At 47.6% G+C, this 22,174-nt stretch overlaps 1 protein-coding gene across 1 annotated transcript in view; it reads left to right on the top strand.

Annotated features, from left to right (window-relative positions):
- The window catches only part of Clic4 (chloride intracellular channel 4), a 67,389-nt gene extending 49,335 nt beyond the window's left edge, over nt 1-18,054 (top strand). Inside the window, exons 4-6 of the mRNA XM_070037614.1 lie at nt 7,960-8,066; nt 14,620-14,801; nt 15,586-18,054. Coding sequence (XP_069893715.1) covers nt 7,960-8,066; nt 14,620-14,801; nt 15,586-15,750 — 454 coding nt within the window. The 3' untranslated portion in view covers nt 15,751-18,054. The remainder of the gene's footprint in view (nt 1-7,959; nt 8,067-14,619; nt 14,802-15,585) is intronic.
- The last annotated feature ends 4,120 nt before the right edge of the window (nt 18,055-22,174 follow it).

Raw genomic sequence — 22,174 nt, 5'->3', positions numbered from 1 at the left:
TCATTCTGTAGGCAATGGTAACTAGACAGTGTGGCCAGATAGTGACTAAATTGAGCAAGCAAAGTTGGAGGCAGGGAGTAGTGAAGAAAAGCATTAGAGAAGAGACAATACAGAAAGCCAGCCTTATTTAAACTAAGAAAAGTGGCAGTTGGCAAAAAGTGACCCTTAGTGGGTGAATGAAAGACTAGCAGATATCTTAGGACAGATTTATTTTGGATAGGTTGTTTCTTTGGAGGAGGGTAAGCAGGAAGGCTGCTATGAAGAGAGTAAGCAGGTCATCCTACCATGAATAAACCTGCCTTTCCTTAGTCACTACCTAAAATTGTGTTCTCTTCATCCTTGTTTTCTTAATGCTAATTCTAAAGGCTTGCCCTTTGCCCACTTTATTTCTGTTAACAACCTCAAAAGCTCTCCTCCCCTCCTCCCCCTCCTTCCCCTTCCCTCCCCTTTCCCCTCCCTCTTCTTCTCTGTCCCTGAGCTCTTTAGCTCAAGGTTACAACTCTGCCACTTTTGTTCCCCCCCCCCCCCCCCCCCCCAGTTGTGAGGCTTGAACTCTGGGCCTGGGCTCTGTCCCTCAGCTCTTCAGCTTAAGGCTAGCGCTCTAACACTTGAGTCACAGCGCCACTTCCAGCCTTTTCTGCTTATGTGGTGCTGAGGAATCGAACCCAGGGCTTCATGCATGCGAGGCAAGCACTCTACCACTGAGCCACCTTCCCAGCTCCAGCTCTGCCAGTTTGAGCCACACTGCCACTTTGAATTTTCTGGTGATTAATTGGAGATGACTCTTAGTATTTTCCTGCTTGGGCTGTCTTTGAACTGTGAACTTCAGATCTCATCCTCAGGAATAGCTAGGATTATAGGTTAAGCCACCACCCCCTGGCCTCTCTAATTTCTTCTTTATCTCTACTTCCTGGAGTTCTAACTTCCTGAAGTACATTCAGACCAACATTAATGCAACTGCAAAAATTTCCCTCAGCCTATGCATTAACTCGAATACTACCAGATCAAAACTGAGATCTTTGTAAATCTGGAGATGTTATGAACACACAATTCAACACAGTAGAAATGACTTTTGAAGGGTGTTATGACATGTAGCCCACTAGATCCATTTTCCTCCTCTTCCTCCTCATCGTTATTTTGGAATGCCTTAGTAATTTACTTTGAATGAAGCTATGGTTTTAGCATTTCTAAAGCACTTACTATGTAAATTATTCCAAATATATTAAGTTAAAAAAAAAAAAACTAGCTGGGAATGTAGTTCAGTGGCAGAGTGCTTGCCTCACATGCATGAAGTCCCGAGTTCGATTCCTCAGTACCACATAAAGAGAAAAAGCCAGAAGTAGTGCTGTGGCTCAAGTGGTAGAGTGCTAGCCTTGAACAAAAGAAGCTTAGAGACAGTGCCTAGGACCAGAGTTCAAGCCCCAGGACTGGCAAAAAAATAAAAATCAGTGTAGCTGGTAGCATAAATGCCACTTTAAGTTCAACATACATTTTCCTATATTCTCTTATAACCTTTAACAGCAACAAAATCAAGAAATTTTACTCTTGTTGTTTTTCTCTGAGAGGGACTGACATGAAGAGAAACACAAATATCAAAATGTTTGGATTTCCTGGCTGTTTTCTCTTTTCTCTCTCTTTTATTTTGAGACCTAGCTCTTGCTATGTAGCACTGGGCCTTGAACTCACTGTCTTCTTTGCCCTAGACTCCTAAGAGCTGAGGTTATACTCACGCACCAGCATATCCAGCATGCTTTTTTTTTTGATTCTGGGTCTTGAACTCAGGACCTGGGTGCTATCTCTGAACCTCTTCATGTTCAAGGCTAGTACTCTACCACTTGAGCCACAGGGCCACTTCTGACTTTTTCTGAGTAGTTCATTGGAGGTAAGAATCTCACAGACTTTCTTGCCTGGGCTGGATTTGAACTGTGGTCCTCAGATCTCAGCTTCCTGAGTAGTTAAGATTACAGGTATGAGCCACTGTGCTTTGCTTTTCTATATGGAAACTTCACCTGTTTTAATTGGACTAGTCCTTACAGATACAATAACCAAATATAGTAATTTTTTTCAGTTTGAACAATTGGAAATCTGTTATAAATTGTTCAGAATGTGCTAAATTCTTTCCAATGATTTTCCTTTTTTTTCTCTACTTTAAAAAAAAATGAGCTGTGAAGCCGGGCACCGGTGGCTCACGCCTGTAATCCTAGCTACTCAGGAGGCTGAGATCTGAGGATCTCGGTTCAAAGCCAGCCCAGGCAGGAGAGACCGTGAGACTCCTATCTCCAATAAACCACCAGAAAACTGGAAGTGGTGCTGTAACTCAAGTGGTAGAGCGCTCGCCTTGAGCTGAAGAGCTGAGGGACAGCGCCCAGGCCCAGAGTTCAAGCCCCACGACAGACCAAAAAAAAAAAAAAAAAAGAGCTGTGGTTTATATTCTACAGCGAGTTACAGTTCACTTTTTTTTTTTTTTTTTTGGGTCCGGTCATGGGGCCTGAACTCTGGGCCTGGGCGCTGTCCTTCAGCTTAAGGCTAGCACTCTACACTTGAGCCGTAGCGCCACTTCCGGCTTTTTTCTTTTTGCTTATGTGGTGCTGAGGAATCGAACCCAGGGCCTCAGGCATCCAAGGCAAGCTCTCTAACACTGAGCCACCTTCCCAGCCCCACAGTTCACTTTTTGTAGAATGGATTCTTCCTGATGTTGCCCAGGCCTCTGTGGTTGTCAACAATGCTAAATGTGCTAATTCTGTGCCCTGTACTGCTTTTTTGATTTTTGGGGGGGCGGGTGGGGGTCAATCCTGGGGTTGAACTCAGGGCTTGGGCACTGTTCCTATGCTTCGTTTGCTCAAGGCTTGCGCTCTACCACTTGGGCCACAACCTTTTCTGTTTCTGTGGTACTGAGGAATAGAACGCAGGGCTTCATGCATGCTAGGCAAGCACTCTACCACTAAGCCACATTCCCAGCCCTCTTGATTCTTTCATGCATCTTCTTAGCCCTAAGAAGTTCTTCATGAAGAAACTGGAAATGAGTTTTCCAAATAGTTTGTTCAGGGGTTCACTGTTAATAATATCAAGTCAAATGACATTAAAAATGCCTTTTGGGCCGGGCGCTGGTGGCTCACGCCTGTAATCCTAGCTACGAAGGAGGCTGAGATCTGAGGATCGCGGTTCAAAGCCAGCCGAGGCAGGAGAGACCGTGAGACTCCTATCTCCAATAAACCACCAGAAAACCGGAAGTGGCACTGTAGCTCAAGTGGTAGAGTGCTCGCCTTGAGCTGAAGAGCTGAGGGACAGCGCCCAGGCCCAGAGTTCAAGCCCCACGGCCGACCAAAAAAAAAAAAAAAAAATGCCTTTTGGTGGGGTGCTGGTGGCTCACACCTGTAATCCAGCTACTCACTAGTCTGAGATGATCTGATCACAGTTCAAAGCCAGCCCAGGCAGGAAAGTCCATGAGACTCTCCAGTAAACCACCAGCAAACCAGAAGTGGCGCTGTGGCTCAAGTGGTAGAGCACTCACCTTGAGCTGAAGAGCTGAGGGACAGCACCCAGGTCCAGAGTTAAAGCCCCATGACTGACTCCCCCCCCCCCCAAAAAAAAAAAAAAAAAAAAGAAATGTGTCTTACCTGGGCACTTGTGGCTGACATATAATCCTAGCTTTTCAGGAGCCTGAGATCTGTGGTTCACAGTCCAAAGCTAGCCCAGGCAGAAAAATCGTGAGACTTCTGTTTTTCTGGTGGTTAATTGGAAATAGGAATCTCATGACTTTCCTGCCTGGGCTGGCTTTGAACCGTGATCCTCAGATCTCAGCCTCCTGAGTAGTTAGTATTACAGGCATGAGCAACCACCACCTGGCAAGGTGTAAGTCTTTAATTGGGATTTTTCTACAATGAGTACAGGTGAAGTTAAAAGTAGAGAAGAAAAATCAAAGCTAGATGCTGTGATGAGCAAGCAAGACAGAAGTGGCTGTCAGCAATTCAGCAGATGCTTTCAAAACAGGCCAGGTTTGACTTCTGAAAAGTTTTCATTCATTGATGTTCATCGAAATACCATGTTTGGACAGGGGCTGTCTTCTCCTTAGTGTGCTGCAGCCTGTACTGTGAAATCCTGGCAAAAACCATGGTCTCTGTCCTGCAGAGCTGTTTCTGGAGGAATGGGAGGAGAGAGTGTTTTGAGGCCTATCACCTGCAGGCTTCTCTCTTTCTGTGTGCACTGTGGAGGTTTAGGCACTGGGGACCATCCTGGCTCCCTCACTGCCAGTACCCCTTTGGACCAGGAGGTCTTCAATCTCTTCCTGATTCTCCTTGCTCTGGACTTCTTTGTAGGTAAGAGGAGGAGGTAGGGAAGCGCAGGCAGGTACACTGGAACTCAGCGTGTCTACTAACATGCCTTTGGCCTTCAGGGATGCTAAAGACTGCGTATGCGATAGTTATTTGATATTTACAGACTGATGGAAAGCTCAACTTAGAACTTTTGCTTGTATGAAAAAGTAGGCTCTAAAATAATCCTTCTTTCTTTTGTTCTCTGGAGAAAATTGTGTGTGTGTGTGTGTGTGTGTGTGTGTGTGTGTGTGTGTGTGTGTGTGTGTGTGTGTGTGTGTGTGTGTGTGTGTGTGTGTGTGTGTGTGTGTGTGTGTGTGTGTGTGTGTGTGTGTGTGTGTGTGTTTAAAGCTCTCCTTGCTTGAATGAAAGAGCTACTTTACCAAAAGCCTTGAAACTTGGGTTTTAATCTGAACTGCACCTGGCTAATGTACTGATAAAAGGGCAGAGTAAAGGACAGCAAGTAAATAGAATAGATAAATTTAGATGGCACTAAAAATGCTCAGCCGTTAAAAAAAATTAAGACAGATAACAGGCTGTATAAACAAACTTTTTCTTATTAACATGAGAAAGAAGAAAAGATCTGAGCCTTTTCCTAGGAGGATGGAAATATCTCAGCTAGCCTGCAATCCATAGTCTATGATGTAAATCAGGGGTTGATCTGAGAATCAAAACGTTCCAGGTGCTCATTCTGTTCTGTGGCACACACAGCCTTTTATGAGTCCTTTCTTTCCCATACTCCAGATGATTAATTAAGAGCTCACCGCAGTTGGAAATCACTGCTTGACCAAGCTGTTTGCTAAAGCTAATAATGGATGAATTTGAATCTTGTATCTCAGAGACTTGCAAAGAAAAAAGCTGGCAACTGATTTTGGAGTTGGTAGTGTAGAATTTGAGTTATCTATAGATCCTGCTCTGTGGCACGGGGACAGGAACTCTGTTTCAGTTTCTGGATACTTTTAGCTAGCTGGGTGACTTTGTGAGCTAACTATTTAAGCTTCCAGGAGGTAAATTTCCTTTTAAGCAAAGTGAGAGATTGAAGGCAAGTGCAGCTACTCTATCCTTTATAGTCATAGCACATTTGATGACTTATTCCACTTCAATCTGCTTAGAGAACAGGGCTCTTTCAGCAATTTGAGAGTATCTATTTTTAAATGAGTAAAAAATGCAAAGGCTGGATGTGGTGGCAACTGGTAATCTCAGCTCTTAAGGGAGACAGACATTTAGGGAGGACCATAGTTCGAGGGCAGCCTCTGCAAAAAAGTTAGTGAGATTCTCCTTATCTCAGCCAATTTAGGTGGGAGGATCTCAGTACATGGCCAGCCCTAGTCAAAAAGTGAGAGACCCTTATTTAAAAAAAAAAAAAAAAAAAGAGATGCTGGCGCCGGTGGCTCACGCCTGTAATCCTAGCTACTCAGGAGGCTGAGATCTGAGGATCTCGGTTCAAAGCCAGCCCAGGCAGGAAACTCCATGAAACTCTTATCTCTAATAAACCACTAGAAAACCAGAAGTAGTGCTGTGGCTAAAGTGGTAGAGCGCTCACCTTGAACTGAAGAGCTGAGGGATAGCTCCCAAGCCCAGAGTTCACGCTCCACGACCAACAAAAAAAAAAAAAAGAGAGAGAGAGAGAGAAAGAGAACAAAGGAACTGGAGGCTTGATCCCAAGTGGTAGAGCATCTGCTGTCTGATTTCACTAAAACTAGGTTTCTAGTGGGAATACTTATATTTGTAAAAGTGGTAAGTCGCTTCTTATGCACAACAGTTAGTACCATGCCTCGCATACAATAAACAGTTACAGGGATAGAAGTTTTCTTCATTTAGGAATGAGGTGCCACTCACTGCTGCTTGGACTTTTGTTGTTGTTGGTCATGGGGCTTGAACTCTGGGCCTGGGTGCTGTCCCTCAGCTCTTCAGCTCAAGGCCAGCACTCTACCACTTAAGCCACAGCACCACTTCCAGGTTTATGTGGTGCTGAGGAATCGAACCCAGGTTCTCATGCATGCGAGGCAAGCACTGTACCACTGAGCCACCTTCCCAGCCCTGCTTGGACTCTTGAGAGGGAAGTCGTGGCAGCGAAGCAGCACTGAGGAACGACTTGCTACCAGGCCTCCTTTACAAGGGGTGGAAGCTTTGCAGGGAACTTGACTGCTGCGTAGTCAGGGGATGAGCAGGGTGTTTGGCGTGGGCCCAGCGTGAACTCTTCACCTCAGGCAGGGGCGGGAGGACACATGCATACATTTAGGTAAAACTCATTATATTAGTTTCCCCAAAATGATACAATCACTTGTGTTTACAGGGGAAATCTTTATGATTACAAATTGAGAGATAGCTAGAGCTATTAAAAAGAATGAAAGCTAATATGTAGGTGGTCAATGGATATTTTATATCATCCTTACCAATAAAGCATCATGCTTGATTTCTAGAAGCTCTGTTTCTTCCTGAATTCAAAATAGTAAGCAGGAGAAATGTGTTTCTTGCCGGGTACTGGTGGCTCACGCCTATAATCCTTGCTACTCCAGGAGGCTGAGATCTGAGGGTTACAGTTTGAAAGCCAGCCCAGGTAGGAATGTCGGTGAGACTTACCTCTCCTCCAGTTAACTACCAGAAAACTGGAAGTAGAGCTGTGGTTCAAAGTGGTGGCGCTTTAGCGTTGAGCAAGAGAGCTTAGGGACAGTGCTCAGGCTCACAGTTCAAGCCCTAGAACAGGAAGGAAGGAAGGAGAGAGAAAGAGAAAGAAATAAAATAAGGAAGGGAATAAGGAAATGTTCGTTGCTGTTGGAGCCCTCAGGATAGTTGGCGACATTGCGTTTTCTGTTGCTAGCCGTCCCCTCCTCCCCTCCACTGTGGGGCATTTCACACATGGGTTGTGGGAGGGCAGGTGCTTTCTGTGTAGGATCTGTGGCTCTTTCCTGTCCAGGGCTCAGCACTGCCAGTGCTGCCGGCTGGACTCTGTACTAAGGCTGGCTAGTACAAGCAAACATCAAGTCCTTACCCTGTTTGATTGGATTCTTTGGTATTTGTATTGAGATACTTGAGGTGCAGAACATTTTATCATCCCAGCTGCCTGTAGGATGCCAGCGCCCTGAGCTGAACTCTCCACAAGTTCACTGTCCCGGTAGCGCTGCCATTGCCAAATGGAGGTGGAGTGCGGATGCCCTTTGGCTGCCAAGAATCTTAATGCATGAACAAAACACGGGCAGAGCTCTATTTCCTAAGGAAAAAACACATTTAAAAATAGCATAGAAAACAGAGGAAGACATTTCTTAGAGTAATAACTAGTCAAAGCTGTCTGGGAATCCGGGCGCTGGTGGCTTATGCCTGTAATCATAGCTACTCAGGAGGCTGAGATCTGAGGATCATGGTTCAAAGCCAGCCCGGGCAGGAAAGACTGTGAGACTCTTGTCTCCAATTAACCACCAGAAACTGGAAGTGGCGCTGTAGCTCAAGCGGTAGAGCGCTCGCCTTGAGCTGAAGAGCTGAGGGACAGCGCCCAAGCCCAGAGTTCAAGCCCCATGACCAAGGCCCTCCCCCCCCCACCGCAAAAAAAAAAAAAAAAAAAAAAAAGCTGTCTGGGAACTGCTGGTACAATCCTTTATTGATTGATGTACGTGGGAGGTCTTTATAATCAATTATCACCTTTTCCATTTAGATACTTAAAGCTTTCGCCAAAACATCCAGAATCAAATACTGCTGGAATGGACATCTTTGCCAAATTCTCTGCTTATATCAAGAATTCACGTCCAGAGGCTAATGAAGGTAAAAAGCAAAAAAGTTGAATTATCATTGGGGGAAAAATCAGATAACAAGAGTTTCACTGTGACAGTGATTATAAATAAAAATTTTGGAGTCTAAGCATGACCATAGTATTAAAAAATATCTTTCAGACTTGATCAGATAAACTGGAAGGACTTAAATTGCTGGGTTTCTAACTATTACACCAATACCTGGGTAGTAGGTTTGTGATAAGATGTTTGTTACATATTCTCTTTAAGTTTTCACGAAGGGGAGCTGCAAAGAGTTAAGGTGAATCAGAATGACAGCATGGGGCTCTGGGTTCAAACCCCAATACTGCTTTTTCCCCCTAATGACTGTGGCTATGGTGGTTTGACACAGTGACAGAAATAGGCCCTTGCTTATTTGTAGGGTGCCCGCAGCCTACAAGCAGCGAGGTGCTTTTTCTGTGCACGTGTGCGCACACGTGTATATGTGTGTGTATGTATGTTGATTCCCTTTGCAGAGCAGTTTGGTGACTGGTGATCCTTGTTATTCAGGAGGCACAGATCTGAGGATCACAACTTGAAACCAGCTTGGGCAGGAGAGCCCCCCCCCCCCCCCCCGGCTCTTTAGTTAAAAGACAATTTTAGTATTTCATTTACCACACTCAAGTCCAGTGAAGGAAGAGGAGTGTTTGAGCTCAGTCCCTATCTCTTCACCACGCTGCCTGCCAACTGCCCGTTTCTCTCTTCATGGGTGGAACAGCGCTCTTTCTGGGGAGCCCTGTGCAGAGAGTATGTACGACAGCCACCCCTGGCTTCGAAAAGGGTTAATTCGTGGGCTGGGAACGAGGCTTAGTGGTAGAGTGCTTGCCTAGCATGCGTGAAGTCCTGGGTTCATTCCTCAGTACCACGTAAACAGAAAAGGCCAGAAGTGGAGCTATGGCTCAAGTGATAGAGTACTAACCTCAAGCAAAAGAAGATCAGGGACAGTGCCCAGGCTCTGAATTCAAACCTCAGGACTGGGAGAGGAAAATCGTTAGCATTAGACATTTGGTTGGTAGCTTGGAGGATTCTAGAAGTTTCTGGAAGTAACTAGCAATGGTACCAAGCGGGGAGTCTTGATGTTGGTTGATGGGAACAAATACTTGTGTAAAAAAGTGAAACACGGGGCTGGGAAGGTGGCTCAGTGGTAGAGCGCTTGCCTTGCATGCATGAGGCCCTGGGTTCGATTCCTCAGCACCACATAAGCAAAAAAGAAAAAAGCCGGAAGTGGCGCTGTGGCTCAAGTGGTAGAGCGCTAGCCTTGAGCTGAAGAGCTGAGGGGCAACGCACAGGCCCAGAGTTCAGGCCCCACGACAGGACCAAAAAAAATAAAGTGAAACCCTTGGCAATTTCCTTGTGTTATTTCAGCAGGCAGACTTCCAAGCTATCCAGGCTATTTTGTATTAACATTTCAAGCTGGGCGCTGGTGGCTCAAGCCTGTATCTTACTCAAGAGGCTGAGATCTGAGGATCATGGTTCAAGGCCAGCCTGAGGCAGAAAAGTCTGTGAGGCAGTGATCTTCAGTTAACCAGTTAAAACTGGAAGGAGCAGTGTGGCTCACAGTGGTATAGTACTGGTCTGAGTGCAGAAGCTCAGGGACAGTCCTGGCCCTGAGTTCAAGCCCTGTGACTGACACTCCCCCCCCCCCCAAAAAAAAAATGCAGTATTTTATAATTTAGTGTTTAAGTTCAGTTTCTTTCACTCTTGGAATAACTTGCATGAGTTTTTTTTTTTTTTTTTTTCCTCAGTGAAAGAAAAAGAAAATTTTGTGTCCCTGCCCGGCTTGCGTCTATTTCTATAATAGGTCCCAGCGGCTGCCTTGGTTTAGAAGCAGTTTTCTTTGGTAATTGGCTGCTTTTCTGCCTAATTTGTGCTCTAACTCAATAGTTGTGCTGCAGCCGCTCCCACCACAGGCCTCGCTGCCGTGGCCCTCCTCCACGCCGCCACCCCTCCCCCCACGCGGGCTGCACTGTGCTTCAGCACAGAGCTCTTCCACTCTTCAGGTCATAAAGTTTGTTTCCCTGTTTGGCTTCTGAGGGCTGGAGGGTGGTTCAAGTTTGTCTGACACTAGGGGACGAGGGCTGGGGAGGAGAACATGATTCATTTAAGTATAACTTGGCATTCTATTTTTCCCTACCAATTTCTACCATCTGAGGTAGCCACCTACACTTATGTCTCTGGAGTGCTGTAGCCAATTAGAACAAAGGCCATAATGGATACCAGTGATTTACTTAGAAGGCTTTATATATGATGACCTATTGGTAAATAAGAATTCCAGTTGCCAAGCAACTTTTCCCACAGGGACTTGAACTGTCTTTAGGGACTTTAGAAAACAATATTTGGAAGCACTTTGGAGCTTCCTGGTGTCCCACAAGTCTGTTTGGTGCTGTTCTCTTGCCTGTTGGTTTAGGGCAATGAAATGCCTTCAATAAGCCTAGACATTGATAGTTGCACAGAGATGCCATTGTTATTTTTACATGATAAAGGAGAGTAGACATCCTTTTATCAACCAGTTAATTTATAAAATTCAGCATGTTGGATGATATTTGGGGGGGGGGGGAGGCAGTTTTGAGGCCTGAACTCTGGACCTGGGCGCTGTCCCTCAGCTCTTCAGCTCAAGGCTACCACTTGAGCCACAGCGCCACTTCCAGCTTTTTCTGCTTATGTGGTGCTGAGGAATGGAACCCAGGACTTCATGCATGCAAAGCAAGCGTTCTACCACTAAGCCACCTTCACAGCCCATGTTGGATGATTGTAAGACATTTTGGAACCTGTGTATAGTCTGGGATTAGATATCTGGATGTTGCAGTGTGGGCTAGTAAAGGCAGAACTGGATGGATGGATGGATGGATGGATGGATGGATGGATGGATGGATGTGGTGTGAAATTATAATTCTTTTGCCAACAGGTCTAGGTTGACTGGGAATAAAAGTTTATGTAATCTTGAGGCATTTAAAGAGTGAACTAGTAATTCCTTTTGTAGAATTGATTATGACCTGTCCCCAGATCTCTTTCTCAGTTCAGTGATTTTATTAGTTCATATAATTTACTAAGTAGACCTAGTCTGTTGGCATTTGGCATTGCTATTTTCTCTCTCTCCCTCTCCCTCCTCTCCCTCCTCTCCCTCCTCTCTCCCCTCTCCCTTCTCTTCTCTCCTCTCCCTTCTCTCCTCTCTCACCTTTGTCCTTTAGTACCAGAATTTGAACCTTAGAGCTTGGTCCTTGGCTCACAGCTGGTGCTCTACCATTTGAACTATGTCTCTAGTTCACCATTTTGCTGCTTAACTGGAAGTGTGGTCTTGTAGACTTTGCTGCCTGGGCTGGTTCTGAACTGTGATCTCAGCCTTCTGAGTAGCTAGGATTACAGGCATGAGCCATCAGTGCCCAGCCCAGATTCCTATTTTTAAATACAAATAAAGAATCTGTAGGTTCTGATTAGTCCTTGATACTCAAGACCCCTGTCTCTTCTTGCTTTCTCACTTACTCTGGCTTTCAGGGGGGGAAAAAAGGGGTTTGGTAGTGAGAATAGTTCATCATTGTAACTATGAAAGTGCATTGTGTATTTAATCATCTTAATACATTATCAACTTTCTCCAATTCTGATACATAACTCAGCCTTAAAAAGTTGCTCGGTGTTTGGCTTAAGTGGTCTGTTGTCTGCTTGACAAGTGCAAAGCCCTGAGTTCAAGCCCTAGTACCCAGTTAGGTAAAGGTTATTCATTTTTTTGGTCCTGGGGCTTCTCTGGGCCTGGGCGCTGTTCCTCAGCCCTTCAGCTCAAGGCAAGTGCTCTGCCATGTGAGCCACAGAGCCACTTCCAGTTTTCTGGTGGTTTATTCGAGATAAGAGTCTCACTGACCTTCCTTCCCCGGGCTGGCTTTGAACTGTGATCCTCAGATCTCAGCCTCCTGAGTAGCTAGGATTATATGCATGAGGATGGCACCTGACAGGTTTACTCTTATTTAAAGGAGCAGTATTTTGAAATTTGGGTTTTCTCTATTTAAAGTGCTTATAATTTTAGAATCTTTGTTGTCCTCATTATTTGTTGCAGCTGTGCTAGGGGCAGAAGCCAGGGCCTATTATGTGCTCTACAGGTGCTCCTCCTCAGTCTTTCCCAGCCTAGTCCTCCCCCCAGCTCAGTCCTCTCCTCAGCCCCAGTCCCCCCTCCCCCCCCCTCCCCCCCCCCCCCCCCGCCCCAGCCCAAGACCTCCAGCAATCCCCCACCTCCCAAGGAGCTAGGATTAAAGTGTGAGCCATGGTTCCTGCAGCACTTCAGCATGTCTTTCTCTCGTGTATGATTTAAATGGGTGAAATTCATGGCAGAAAGGGGCAGGTGTAACTTGGACAGCAGTGAGCCTGCCAGCACAGCTACCAACAACAATAACAACCAAACAAAACCGTTTCCATTTCTTGGAGTTCATTTAGATAAAAAATATTAAATGTTAAGAGAAGTTACACCTTTAGGATCCTCCCTTAAGGATATCTTCCTTTTTTTTTTGGTCAGTCTCGGGGCCTGAACTCTGGGCCTGGGCGCTGTCCCTCAGCTCTTCAGCTCAAGGCTAGCGCTCTATCACTTGAGCCACAGTGCCACTTCGGGCTTTTTCTGCTTATGTGGTGCTGAGGAATCGAACCCAGGGCCTCATGCATGCAAGGCTAGTGCTCTACCACTGAGCCACCTTCCCAGCCCCATGATATTTTCCCTTAATCTTCATTTGTATGTGAATACATTTTGTACAATTAGTAGAAATATGTGTCCACGTGTTTCCGTTTCCTCTGCAGTAGCAATCCTTCCATGTGGAAAGGAAGTCTACCTTGCTTTCAGAACTGCTGCCGGTACCATGATATGGGGTTATTTAACCATTTCCTATTGGTAGATGTAGCTTGTCTTAGGGGTGTGTCAAGCATGACAGTGCTGCCAGTTACTATCCTTGGCAGCATTCTAAACAGGTCAAAGGTTTGCTCTGTTTTGCCAAACTCTTTTACAAAACTGCACCACTCTGTATTTCCACTAACCTGTAGTTACTCATTTCCCCACACTTCTGACCCTAGGGTCAGCATCTTTTTTTTTTTTTTTTTTTTTTTTGGGGGGGGGTCTGAACCCAGGGCCTCATGCATGCAAGGCAAGCGCTCTACCACTGAGCCACCTCCCCAGCCCGGGTCAGCATCTTTTGGATTTTGTTATACTTCCCTAGGCAGAAAAGAGTTCTTTGGTTTTCATAATTTTAAACTCTGTGCCTGTGGTTGTTTTTAGAGCTTCTGAAATAGCTAAATAGAGACAGCAGCATATTCCTGCAGCAGGATATTAGAAAACAATAGCACTGCTTAATAAGTTTGAAAGACAAAAGGACTGTCTTGTGGCCTGCTGCTGCCCTCTAATGGTTAAGATTGACATTTTCTTGTTCTTCAACGTTTTCTTTTTTGTTAAGTGGTATGTGTGTGCCCGCGGGTGCATGAACACACCCAGTCCTGTTGCTTGATCTCAGGGCCTGGGTGCTGTACCTGAGCACTTTTGCTCTACCACTTGAGCTACAACTCTAGCTTTTTTTGGGGGGGGAGGGGGTGGTTGATTAAGAGTCTCACAGAGGGCCTGGGAAGGTGGCTCAGTGGTAGCGCGCTTGCCTTGCATGCCAGAGGCCCTGGGTTCGATTCCTCAGCACCACATAAGCAAAAACAAAAAAGCTGGAAGTGGTGCTGTGGCTCAAGTGGTAGAGTGCTAGCCTTGAGCTGAAGAGCTGAGGGACAGCACCCAGGCCCAGAGTTCAGGCCCCACGACCGGACCACCCCCCCCCCCCTAAAAAAAAGTCTCACGAATTCCCCTGCCCAGGCTGGCTTCAAACTGTGATCCTCAGATCTCAGCCTTCTGAGTAACTAGGATTGTAGGTATGAGCTTGTAGTACACGGCTACCATTTTGCTTTTTATTTGGTTTTTCAGATAAGGTCTCTCATTAACTGCCAGAGCTGGCAAATTGACCCTCTACCTCTGCCTCTCAAGTAGCTGGGACTATAGGTGTAAACCACCACATCTGCCATGTTTTTGAGATAGGGTTTTGCTAGCTTTTGCACAGACTGGCAGGTTCTACTTTTAAAGACCACATAAGGCCAGGGACGCAGCTCAGTAGTAGAACACTTGGAAGCTCTGGGGTCCATCTGGAGTACTGCAAACAAACAATACAGTATAGACAGGAAAAATAAGAAAACTGACTTCAGTAACAAGAGCTTGAAAAGGAGCAAACTAGCATTAAATTTAAAAAATAATCAGCTGTTACATCTATAAGCCGAAATTCTTGGAGGCTGAGATTGGGAAGATTGGATGCAAGGCCCATTCATTACTCCTTTATCTATACAGCCTGGAGGTTGTTTTGTGCAGTATATTTGCAGCGAGCCTAGTTTTATTGGCAGGCCATGATGTCACATGGGATGAGGAATGGAATTGTCGGGCCGAGCAGGGTTTGCGGCTGGGTAGTCAGGGTGAGTGAGTCTCATGGCAAGTACTTCGGCTTCACCGCATGGACGATTTCCTTTCTTCCTCGATTCCTTCCTTCTGGTTTTTAAAGCACTGGAGAGGGGGCTGTTGAAAACACTGCAGAAACTGGATGAATATCTGAATTCCCCCCTCCCTGATGAGATCGACGAGAACAGTATGGAGGATATCAAGTTTTCCACACGGAAATTTCTGGATGGTAATGAAATGACACTGGCTGATTGCAACCTGCTGCCCAAGCTGCACATCGTCAAGGTAGGGCTGTGGCTGAGCCCGTGCCGGGGGCGGGGTGGGGGGCCGAGCCAGTGGGAGCCTGTGTGCTTAGTGTTGGCTCAGCTGATGACCCGGAGGGCGGGGCTCCATGGGTAGTGAGATCTTCAGATCCAGGGCATGGAGAAAGAGCATTGCTCACCTTCCTTCCGGAACCGAAGAGAGACAGGAAGGTGGGAAGGGTAGCAGAGCTTTGAGCTCACTCACAGCTGACATTTCTGTGCAAGGTCAGAGTTTGGAGCTCAGTCTAATAGTATTTACGGAGGTAAGATAGGAAATCCACAGGTGTGAAGGACTGTGTTTTACAAGAGTGTGTCCAGTGCTTACGCATGGCCTGGGCAGGAAAAGTCCGTGAGGCTCTTATCACAATTAACCACCAAAAAAGCGCAAGTAGTAAGTGCTGTGGCACACATAGTAGAGTATTGGCCTTGAGCAAAAAAATCTCAGGGAGAGTGCTCAGGCCCTGTTCAAGCCCCTGCACCAGCACACATAAAAGATTATTTCTGTGTCTGAGAGCTGCTCGAACTTCAGAAGAGGCAGGCGGCCCCATCCTGCCCCTGGGCTCGTGCAGCACGGGAGGCGGCACGCTTCCCCGATGCGGGAGGTGGCGGGACCTGCCATGGCTTTGAACTGTGATCCTCAGATCTCAGCTCCTGAGAAGCTGGGGTCACAGGGGTGAGCCAAGTAATCATTTGCTGTAAAGTTAGGCTTAGGTCTAGGTTATGAGGCATGGAAAATGAAGGTTAACTTGGCTCTCTTGGAATTTGAGGTGGTGGCTAAAAAGTACCGCAACTTCGACATCCCCAAAAGCATGACGGGCATCTGGCGGTACCTGACCAACGCCTCCAGCAGAGACGAGTTCACCAACACCTGCCCGAGCGACAAGGAGGTAGAGATCGCCTACAGCGACGTCGCCAAAAGACTGAGCAAGTAAAGCGGCGCTCGAGAGACGCTCCAGACCCCTCCTAAGCGCCTGCTTTCCTCACGGACTGCTCTTCCGTCTGCAGTAGAGATGCGTTTTGCATGAACACGCAGTTACTCATGATTAGAATCAGGATAGACAAGGTGCAGTAGTTGAAAACACACTCCTAAGCAGTATTATTGTCCAGTCCCACCACCCCTGCCCACAGCCTCCATCCTCTGATCTGGAGACACTCCATCTCAAGCTTGTCTGTTCACAGGGTGCAATGTGTTACTTAAATAGGAGCCATGATGTCCGCCCCGTCCCATCCCCCCTCCCCCCCTGCCCCCCTCTCCCCCAGCCCTGATGGTTCTGGAATTTCCTTAGAGCTTGAGAGAGAGGATGGCTGCATAGGCCTTAGTGGAAAGAGCTGGTGCCCAAGCCACACGGGCTCTACCTGTGCAGAGCCTCTCACCGCCATGCCGCCCCCCGCCCCGTGACGGGAGCTGTGTGCCGAGAGGGGTGGCGGCACTGCCATGGTCAGGGAATCGCAGCCACCTTGGTGTTGAAAGCTGCTTTTCAGGCCTCGTGGGTGCACATGCGGACAGCCGTTACCTGAGCTCCAGCTGGAAGTGGTGAGGCGCGCAGAGATGAACCTCAGGTGAAGTGGAGGGGGCGTGGCGGAGCATATTTCTGTAGCTAACTTAAATCAAGCCCGTCCTCCCTCCCCCCCTCCCTCCCAATGGAAGTTGTTTTGCCCAGTCTCCTCCAGCATCGGCCAGCCCGTGGGGGAGAGGCATTTCTTGTTGAGTTGAGATCTAGTCCAGAGATGCGTGTCGCGTGAAGTCGAGCTTGGTGAGGCTCACTGTGTTCTTCCCAAAATGAACTAAGTTCCGCTCTAAGGACTGGGCGTGACTGCACGTGCCGTGTGGGCACGTCGCGTGTGAGGATGAGTGCATCTCACAGAGCGTTGTCTTGAGGTATAGCTCTAGGATGGCGGCGCTCCCCTGTGCTGCGCCGGCATCGGCGCCTGGCTTTGTGGTCGCTGCCTTTCTACCCTGGCAGCGAGGAGTGTTGTGCAGCCACACGAGCAAACTCCAGCTTGTGTCCCCTCGGCCTGGTGATGGCGAACGGCCTTAACAGTGTGAGGAGGGGCCGGAGAGGGGCTGTGAATGGGACCCAGAGGGCTGGGCGCCTCTGGAGAGGAAGCCATGCTCTTCACAATGGCCAAATTCCCTGCACAGCATTTCCACTTAGGTATTTCCCCTCCTCCTGTGTCTCCTTTACCGGTGACCCACTCGTGCTGGGGAGGCGGTGTGGGCACTGCCACAGGCTGGCATTTCCCTGTGGGAGGAGGTGTGCTCGCACGGCTGGCTGTGTGGAGGAAGGAAGGCCCTGCAGCTCGCAGCATGCGTGCATGTGTATGTGCGTGTGCGCACATGTGCATGTGTGCACGCGGAGGCAGGGCCAGGAGGTTGGCGTGCATGGAGGGAAAGCTCGCCAGCTCCTCTGCCCTCTGGGAGCACAGCACAGTCAGAGTCCAAGTCTCATTTCCTGAGGGCTACTGAGGTTTCTTTAATTAAGCATTTGGAAAGTCCTTTACTGTTCCAGTTGATATTACCCCCCCCCTTTTTTTTTTGGTATAGATTCAGACTTTCAATAAAATGCAAATAAGGTTTATTTCTTGTAAAAGTCAGCTGTTCCAACTTAAAACCACTAGCAGTCTGTGTCCATGCAAAGATAGATTCCTGACCAGTGTGTACTGCACTCAGTGGACCATTCTAGAACTTAGGAGTGGTGCGTCTGGTGACCTTCGAGCTTCTCCAGAGTTGCATGTAGATAGCTTTTATTTCTGTGCATTTAAATATCCCATTTAGAAAATACCTACAAAGTAAAGATGAGAGGAAATAGAAATTATTTTTTCACAAACATTTTGATACACATTTCATCAAGCTAATTGATGTCATCAATTTCTTAACACAGGCTATAATCAATAATTAATTCAAAGAGAGGGAGATAATTTTAAACTTTCAAAATCCCATTCTTTGCAAATTATCGAGATTGGAACAACCAAGATTATATTTTTAGCAAGGGGAAAAAAATCTCCCCAAGCCATAATACTGAAAAGAATTGGACTTTTTTTTTTTTTTTTTTAATTACTTGGCTAGGCAGATGCAAGCTTTATAGAATGCTTGTATTTTCTTTCCTCTCTCTGGAACATCAACACCAGTATATTGCTGGCAGCTATTGTATTAAAAATAAATATATTTTCACTATCATAAAGGATTCTTTTTTTTTTTTCTTCATAAAAACAAATAAAAACTTGATGTAAAAGCGTTTGAGACTACTGCTTTTTCTTCTGAGTTTCTGACTCAGAACATCTAACAACAAAAGAACTGTGTACTGGTGAGTTATTCCTGTATCCAAGCTACTCAGGAGGTTGAGATGTTCAAATCCAACCTGAGCAGGAAAGTCTGTGAGACCCTTGTCTCCAGTTAGCTACCAAAAAAGCTGGAAGTGGATCTGTGACTCGAGTGGTAGAATGCTGACTTTGATCAAAAGCTCAAGGGAGGCTAGGAATGTGGCTTGGTGGTAGAGTGCTTGCCTAGCATGCATGAAGCCCTGGGATGGATTGCTCAGTACCACATACACAGGGGAAGGGGGTGGGGGGAAGCTGGAAGTGGAGCTGTGGCTCAAGTGATAGAGTGCCAGCCTTGAGCAAAAGAAGCTCAGGGACAGTGCCCAGGACTGGCTAAAAAACAAAAAAAAGCAATAGTTCTGAACAAATTATTTCCCCAAAGAAGATAGAAATTCTCAGCCAATACTATATGAGTCTATTTTCCATTGCTATAACAGAATGTTCAGCTGGGGATTTTCTAAAGAGAGATACAGCATGCAGTTTTGGAGGTTCAAATGCAAAGTATCTTGGTTGGTCTGGCTCTGGAGGAGCCCCCAGGGACGCCATCTTGCAGGAAGACCGAAAAGCCAGAAAGTGCGCAGGGCCCATCTTGTGTCCAGCCATGAAGTCCAGACAAGATGAGGACCTGAGGCTTGCAGGGTGCCCCCCCAAGACCCCCATGGCCAGCCCTCTACAGGAGAACTACGCAGGTATGAAGGGGACTGCCTGCCTTCCCGAGGGCAGAGCCTGCAGGGACCCTAATTCCTCGTTCAAGACCCCGCACTTTGAGGTCCCCTATCTCAGTATTGCCACGCTGAAGGCCCAGCTTCCCACTTGGGAGTCCTCGGGACACAGGTGAACCATACCCGACCAGAGCACGGGCAGACGGATGAACATCATTAAACCCCAGACCAGAGCACAGGCAGACAGATGAACATCATTAGACCCCAGTGAGCCTCCCAGGATGGCGGTTGTGGTGGACAGCGGGGTTGGTAAGGGGTGGGTTGGGGGGGGGAGGGGAGGGGGTTCACCTGCCATGTGAAGGGGAAAGCCCTGCCTTGGAAAGTGAGACACCATCACAAGTGGCAAACACTCGGCCTGCACTCACACACACACAGAATCCACACACATCCTCACCCCTCACCTCACGTTCCCAGCACCGGTGCTCATGGGACCCAGAATACAGACAACCCAAGCGCCCGTCTTGGCAATGCGTCAGCAAGTGGTGTGTCAGTGGACGTGTGTGTGTGTGTGTGTGTGTGTGTGTGTGTGTGTGTGTGTGTGTGTGTGTATGCCACGTGTATGTGTGCATACATGCATGGCATTTCCACACTGAGCCATAAGAAGGTGTGAGGGGCAGATACCGTCCACCAGTGAGCTTGAGAAGACACCGCAGACGCCAGACAGCCCATGGTTGTGTGTATGGAAGCGTGACAGCCAAGCCTCGCTCTGCAGACAGTCGAGTCATGGCGGCCGGGGCTGGCGTGAAGGGAGAGCACAGCGCCCAGGGTATGGGCCTCTCTGTGTGGTGTTAGAAGTGTTCTTAAACTAGATTATGGTGACATGGCTATGCTAAAAACCACCCAGTTGCACACTTCAGTGTACAATTGAAATATAAAGAGTGAACAAAGGACTTATATCAGTATGTTTAAATAAGTGCAGACAGGCTGATTGGAGGGTTAGTTACTCATCCTAGAACTTAGGCTGAGACTGCGGCAGGATGATAGAGGGTTTACAGTGAACACAATAGGGAGACCTTGGTTTTTGTTGTTGTTTTTTTTTGCGGGGGGGGGAGCCTAAATAAAAATTCCATGAGGCTTGGGCATTGGTGGTTCATGATTGTAACCTAGCAATTCAGGAGACAGATCTGAAGAGCTTCAAAGCCAGCCTGGACAGGAAAGTCTGTGAGACTCCAATTAACTACTAGAAAGCCAGAAATGGTTCAGTAGCTCAGGAACAGTGCCCAGACCCAACCCTGAGCTCAAGCCCCAGGACTGGCACAAAAATATAAAAAAGGAAAAACAAATGTGTTCTGATGAAGCTTACATCTGAAGTTACAAAGTTAGCTTTTCACTCAAAACGTGTAAGCTCTATAGTTTGTAATACCTCTAGTCAAACATGAAAGAAAATGTGTGTGTGTGTGTGTATGTGTGTGTGTGTGTGTGTGTGTGTGTGTGTGTGTGTGTGTGTGTGTGTGTGTGTACAGGGACTTGAACTCAGGACTTGGGTGCTGTCCCTAGGTGTTTTCACTCAAAGTAGATGTTCTACCACTTGAGCTACAGCTACACTTCTGGCTTTGTGCAGGCCAATTGGAGATCAAAGTCTCAGACTTTCCTTCCTGGGCTGGCTTTGCTCAGATCTCCGCCACCTGAGTAGCAAGAATTACAGAGGCACTGGCACCTAGCTTAAAAACAAACCTGAGATTCAAATTTTATTGGATGGATTTAACAGCAGAAAACAGGCTGGAAACAGCTATCTAAACTAAGCAAAGAGATTTTTTTTTTAAAGGTAAAAACAAGATCATTAAGCAGCAAGAGCCACACGCGAGAGCCTGAGTGCTGTGTGTGAGCCTGAGTGCTGTGTGTGTGAGACTGAGTGCTGTGTCAGAGTCTGAGTGCTGTGTGTGAGCCTGAGTGCTGTGTGTGAGCCTGAGTGCTGTGTGAGAGAGCCTGAGTGCTGTGTGAGAGGCTGAGTGCTGTGTGAGAGGCTGAGTGCTGTGTATGAGAGGCTGAGTGCTGTGTGTGAGAGCCTGAGTGCTGTGTGTGAGAGGCTGAGTGCTGTGTGTGAGAGCCTGAGTGCTGTGTGAGAGAGGCTGAGTGCTGTGTGTGAGAGGCTGAGTGCTGTGTGTGAGCCTGAGTGCTGTGTGTGTGAGCCTGAGTGCTGTGTGTGAGCCTGAGTGCTGTGTGAGAGAGCCTGAGTGCTGTGTGAGAGGCTGAGTGCTGTGTATGAGAGGCTGAGTGCTGTGTGTGAGAGCCTGAGTGCTGTGTGTGAGAGCCTGAGTGCTGTGTGAGAGAGGCTGAGTGCTGTGTGTGAGAGGCTGAGTGCTGTGTGAGAGCCTGAGTGCTGTGTGTGAGCCTGAGTGCTGTGTGAGAGCCTGAGTGCTGTGTGAGAGGCTGAGTGCTGTGTGTGAGAGGCTGAGTGCTGTGTGAGAGGCTGAGTGCTGTGTGTGAGAGCCTGAGTGCTGTGTGAGAGGCTGAGTGCTGTGTGAGAGGCTGAGTGCTGTGTGAGAGCCTGAGTGCTGTGTGAGAGGCTGAGTGCTGTGTGTGAGAGGCTGAGTGCTGTGTGAGAGGCTGAGTGCTGTGTGAGAGGCTGAGTGCTGTGTGTGAAAGGCTGAGTGCTGTGTGTGAGAGGCTGAGTACTGTGTGAGAGGCTGAGTGCTGTGTGAGAGGCTGAGTGCTGTGTGTGAGAGGCTGAGTACTATGTGTGAGCGGCTGAGTACTGTGTGTGAGAGCCTGAGTTCTGTGTGTGAGCCTGAGTGCTGTGTGTCAGAGGCTGAGTGCTGTGTCAGAGGCTGAGTGCTGTGTGTGAGAGGCTGAGTGCTGTGTGTGAGAGCCTGAGTACTGTGTGTGAGAGGCTGAGTGCTGTGTGTGAGAGGCTGAGTGCTGTGTGAGAGCCTGAGAGCTGTGTGAGAGCCTGAGTACTGTGTGAGAGGCTGAGTGCTGTGTGAGAGCCTGAGTGCTGTGTGTGAGCCTGAGTGCTGTGTGTGAGAGGCTGAGTGCTGTGTGAGAGGCTGAGTGCTGTGTGTGAGAGGCTGAGTGCTGTGTGAGAGGCTGAGTGCTGTGTGTGAGAGGCTGAGTGCTGTGTGTGAGAGGCTGAGTGCTGTGTGTGAGAGCCTGAGTACTGTGTGTGAGAGCCTGAGTGCTGTGTGAGAGGCTGAGTGCTGTGTGTGAGAGCCTGAGTGCTGTGTGTGAGAGCCTGAGTGCTGTGTGTGAGAGGCTGAGTGCTGTGTGTGAGAGGCTGAGTGCTGTGTGAGAGGCTGAGTGCTGTGTGTGAGCCTGAGTGCTGTGTGAGAGCCTGAGTACTGTGTGTGAGAGGCTGAGTGCTGTGTGAGAGCCTGAG

The sequence above is a fragment of the Dipodomys merriami genome, unplaced genomic scaffold (assembly GCF_024711535.1).
Source record: "Dipodomys merriami isolate MVZ:Mamm:240054 unplaced genomic scaffold, mDipMer1.0.p SCAF_28, whole genome shotgun sequence".
Taxonomy (NCBI): domain Eukaryota; kingdom Metazoa; phylum Chordata; class Mammalia; order Rodentia; family Heteromyidae; genus Dipodomys; species Dipodomys merriami.
The sequence above is the reverse complement of the archived record's forward strand: the minus strand, read 5'-3'. Positions and strand labels throughout refer to the sequence as shown.